Source organism: Bison bison, unplaced genomic scaffold (assembly GCF_000754665.1).
Source record: "Bison bison bison isolate TAMUID 2011002044 unplaced genomic scaffold, Bison_UMD1.0 scf7180017847812, whole genome shotgun sequence".
In the NCBI taxonomy this organism is placed as follows: domain Eukaryota; kingdom Metazoa; phylum Chordata; class Mammalia; order Artiodactyla; family Bovidae; genus Bison; species Bison bison.
In genome coordinates, this window is record NW_011478385.1 from 4,578 (window position 1) to 9,817 (window position 5,240).

General features: G+C 41.7%; 1 protein-coding gene across 1 annotated transcript in view; it reads left to right on the forward strand.

Moving 5' to 3' along the window:
* Positions 1–731: 731 nt before the first annotated feature.
* LOC104991468 (butyrophilin-like protein 2) overlaps positions 732–5,240 on the forward strand; it is a gene marked incomplete at its 3' end in the record, with an annotated part of 9,774 nt that continues 5,265 nt past the window's right edge. The window contains 3 exon segments of the mRNA XM_010843959.1: positions 732–813; positions 2,802–3,149; positions 5,117–5,235. Of these exon segments, the coding sequence (XP_010842261.1) occupies positions 735–813; positions 2,802–3,149; positions 5,117–5,235 (546 nt within the window).

The following is a 5,240-nucleotide window of genomic DNA, read 5'->3' on the forward strand; positions in this document are numbered from 1 at the left end:
CCAAAACTAAATCTAGCATTTTAATCTTGGTAGTTTTAAAATATTTTAACTGTGTGGAAGTATTTTTATGTTGTTGGTTACAATGGGCGTGTTGAGTTTGCCCATCTCTACCAATTAGGCTTTTTCTTTTATTCACTTCTATGTGTCTTCAGTATGATACAGAAAGATGATACTGAAAGGTTATTGAAGGTCATTTCCTTGGTCATCTTCTTCTGTATCACCGTTTCCACTATTATTTTCTTTACTTTACAAGGCATCCCCTTGCCCCTGTGTTCTCCTGGTGAGAGTCCTGCTTATGATGCCTTCTTGCTCTTTCCTTTACACCCAGGAGACTGTAGAGATGAAGGACTTTGCAGGACAAACTGAAAGGGGAGGGGTGAGAAAAAGTAATTGAATGCTCTCTAATTCTGCATGCTCAGAATAGATGGACCTAAGGAGACTTTTTGTAATCAAAGCATCGTTGTCCCTTTAGCCCCAAAGATCTTTTCATTTCAATCAGAAGTCTACCTTAAGTGCCCCAAATAGCCTAAAGTACAACAGTGTAAGTAAGAGGTTGGAAATGATGGATAAAAGCAGAGAAAGGGAGCCAAGCCCATTTCATCATTTGATTGTGGAAGATGTTGATGTTGCTTCCCTGTTATGTCTCCATAACCACTGGAAACCACAGAAGCGCTTGTGTATTACAGCCACACTTAGGTACAGTTGTATTTTCTCTTGTGTTTACCCCAGGGAGGATGGTGGAGCTTCCTGGATACAGCCTGTCTGGTGTGTTTGCCTCCTTCTTCTTTATGCTTCTTAGCATGAAGCAATCAGGTAGGATGCTCTTCTTCCCTTTACCATATATTCCAGCGTCTCAGAGGTCCAGTCTGGGTGATGACTTCCAAATTCAAAAGAGCTAGTATAATATTAAGAGTGGGGATCCAGGGGTCAAAGCCCTTGTGTTCCACAAAGACCTCTTTCTCCTCCAGCTGTGTTATGTTTGGAAAGTTACTTGAATACCTTCTGCCTTAGTTTTCTCATCCTTAAGATAAGAATAACAACCTAACTGTATCTCATAGGCTCACATGGGCTTTAAGATTAAATGAGGCTGTACATGAAAAACACTTGAATCAGCACCTGGAACACGGTGAGTCATTCATTCTCCTGCTTCTATTCAGGATAACTCTTGCAGGGCAAGAAAGGGGGCTGCTTCTTACCGTAAATTAAACAGTGTGAAAATACATGGAAATAAACTTGAAGGAGAGTTTCGTGAAATGGGCTTGGAAATCTCGGTAGCTGAATTTTCTTGGTTGAAATATTGTAACTTGAAAACAGATTGTGAAAAGTCAAAGTCAGTGGGTAGCATCAGAACCCCCAATAAAATGCAGGATGACAAGATGGGAAAAAATCATGGCACAGGACATCAGAATCACTTTTCACTTTCATGATTGGAGAAGGAAATGGCAACCCACTCCAGTGTTCTTGCCTGGAGAATCCCAGGGACAGAGGAGCCTGTTGGGCTGCTGTCTATGGGGTTGCACAGAGTCGGACACGACTGACGCGACTTCAGCAGCAGCAGCAGACAGAGGCTGCCAGGAGCTATATGATGTGGTGAGGCTGCCTTCCTCTCTAGTGATGCACTTTCCTAAGCTGTAAAATTCACCCAGATGGCACAACTTGCATTCTAGTGTTATGTTCAGATTTCATCAACACAGAATACCAGCAGATATCCACCTGTGTTCCATAGTGAGCACCATCAACTTGATGCTGAACAACAACTCAACAAGATGAAGTTCCTTCTTAGGAGTTTTGGATCTGCACAGAGAAAGTGCAACTGGCCCTGGAATATTTTAGGATGAGAAAAAAACATAATATACATGACATGAAATTAGGAAGTATAGGAACATGCAGAATTATGAAACATCTCTTCAATTTGTAGATAACAAAGAAGTCAAACATGACTTAAAATTTTATCAAAAGGCTCGAACTCTTTATACTAATCACTGCCTTAAATCTGCCAAAAATATCCTTGCAAAAGCTGCATTTTACATAGCCCTAGTAATTGGAATCTTGCCTATTTCAGAGAAAAACAAAACAAAACAAATCCAGTTCATTACTTAGGACAAGACAAGAACAATTCTGAAAAGCCTAAAAATCTATTGAATAAATCTATTACCTAAAATTTAGGAAAAGTGATTACAATGTCAGTCACTGAAGTGAAATTGTTATTGTTCAGTCACTAAGTCATGTCTGACTCTTTACATCCTCCTGAACTGCAACATGCCAGGCTTCCCTGTCCTCCACTATCTCCCTGAGTCTGCTCAAACTCATGTCCATTGAGTCAGTGATACCATCCAACTGTCTCATCCTCTGTGAAATTACTAACTATAAAATAAATCACTGTAAAATATAAAATAAGCCACTAACTAATAAAGTTTTCAACTAGAAAATCAGTTTACACTTTAACTTATTTGAGAATAAAAGCAGTGTAGAGGTGGTAATTGTTAATCTTAAAGATGAAGAAATTGAGATTGCAAATCAATTTCTCGAGAACAATGGGTTTCTCTCCAAATCACACATCTGGTAAGTGATTGATTCAGCACTCGTACTCAGGTTTTTTAATTACATGCTATTTTCAGTACACAAGATTGTCTCTGTAACCACCAAACATACATATCATAATGGCTGGATTTCTTTAAAACATTGAAAATAAAACCTCCCCTCCTCCAGGTGCCTCTGTTTTGATACAGGAGACATCCCAAAGCAATCGTATTGCTCCTTCAGGTGACATCTCCCGATTCCTCTGTGTCACTCTTTTGTAGATGACTTCAGAGTGACGGGTTCTGCCCATCCTATCCTGGCCATGGTCGGGGAAGATGCCCTCCTCACTTGTCAACTCCTTCCCAAGAGGACCGCAATGCACATGGAAGTGAGGTGGTACCGCTCGGAGCCTAGCACTCCTGTGTTTTTGTATCGGGATGGAGATGAAGTAACGGAGATACAGATGGAGGAGTACAGAGGCCGGGTAGAGTGGATAGAAGACGGCATCACTGAGGGAAGCGTGTCTCTGAAGATTCACAGCCTCCAGCCATCTGATCATGGGCAGTACTGGTGTCGTGTCAAAGATGACAACTACCTTGCAGAAACAAGCCTGCTACTCCAAGTAGCCAGTGAGTATCTGGGGAAAGACACAGGCTCTCAGAAGGCGAGGTATATTAACTTGCATTAAGCTCATTTCCAGTTGAACAATTCTCTTTTAATCATGGAGGCAATTGCTGATGTCCAGTCTTCTGATTCTTTTGGAGGCAAGTGGTTCTGTAGGCTTTAAAGTGAGCTCAGTTATAAACAATTTCCCCAAGTTTAACTTAGACAATTTTGGCTATTCTTGAGGATTATTTAAAATTGATGACACGTAGTCATTAGCAATTTTGCTGAGGCAAGAATTCATGCCATACGGGTTAGTGTGCAAAGGCAAGTCAGCTGCTGTGTGAGCGAGTCTAGTTGACAAGCCCTGCATCTCTGTTCTCTGCTGCTGCTGCTAAGTCGCTTCAGTCGTGTCTGACTCTGTGCTCAGCCTCAAATACACAGTCACTGAGATGTGAACTCACTGTCTGAGTAACACTGCCTTCAGTTAAAAAGCTAATGATGAGACAGCAGAGGTTAAGAACATTGTGCTTTTATGGAGATTATGGATACTAGTGTTCAGTGAAATTGGGGCTCACAGACGGTTTGGAGACATACCCATTGTGAGTGGCAAGGACCTGCATGATGCTTTTGTGTTAGCAAAGCAGGAAGGGGTTGGAAGAAATAAATCGCACTGAAGAAAGGATCACTCTGTGGAAAAACAAATATCTGAAAGTAATGGATCATATGGCTCCCTGGCAGGAGTAACTACTTCATGTGCTAAAGAGAAAATTGCTGTTGTCGTTTAGTTACTAAGTCGTGTCTGACTCTTTTGTGACCCCGTGGACTGTAGCCTGCCGGGTTCCTCTATCCATGGGATTTCCCAGACAAGAATACTGGAGTGGGTTGCCATTTCCTTCTCCAGGGGATCTTCCCAGCCTAGGGATTGAACCCACATCTCCTGTATTGGCAGGCAGATTTACCTTTACCACTGAGCCGCCAGGGAAGCCCAGAAGAAAAAATTAGGCAAATCCATTTACCTTATCAGGAAAATTGTTCTAAGTAGAATTTAACCTCTTTAGCTGATGCTGCTCTCTTCTTTGCTCCCCTACGAGGTTGATCTCCAACACCTTCTTTTTCTCAACACCTATGTGTGATTATTACTGTTATTAAGTTCAAGTTGACTCAAGATGGATGAAAAGAATCCACAAACTTCTGAGATATGGAGTTGGGAGGGCCCGTACCAAGGCATTTCACTTTCAGGGACATCTGAAAAGAAACCATGCATTTCTAAGGCTCTGGGTGAAGAAAATCGGTCTCTGTTCTCAGCAAGTGGTAGAGACAAAATTGTCATCTATGGAAAATAGAATCTCCTTTGTTTGGGTTTGAGAGTTGTGTTGAATAGAGAAAGAACTTCATGATTATACAAAACTCGGATTCTCAAAAACATTTCCCATGGAATGGAATACTTAGATACAGAAAGTCCTCATGAGACTTCCCATTTTGCATACCCCAGGTTATCTGTTTTCTTCCCCAAGTCACAACCACCAACAAAAGGAATGGGAAGAATATTCTCTCTGGAGAAAAGATCTCACTTTACAGTAAATATTCTATTTAAATTGGAGTCAAGATATCATCCAACATGTCCAAGTGCCTGACACAATAATATTATGAAAAAGGCCAAGTCTGTGGCACAAGGGAGTTCATGAATAAATTGTAACAAATCTTAGTTTGCAGTGCTAGAGACAGAAGCAAAATGTCATTATGTAACTCTTATTTTCCTGTCTGAGTCTGAATGAAAATACTGCTCATATGCTAGAATTTAAAGATCCAGACTAAGGTATAAAGTGTATGTGAGTTCCAGTTTGAATGGGAGGAGGACTTTGGGCCACCTTTTGCTCCCCAGAGCCTTGAAGTTCTGCTCTCTCCCTATGAGCAAGGTCACTGGACTCCCAGCTCTGTGATTTGTGCCTCCATGGGCTCCTGGACTCAGGGCTGTGTCTTTCTACCGCAGGTCTGGGGTCTGACCCTTACATCCACATGGACGGATCTGTGGAAAGTGGACTCCAGCTTGTGTGCACTGCAAAGGGCTGGTTCCCGGAACCTCAGTTTTCCTGGCAAGACATCAAGGGAGAAAA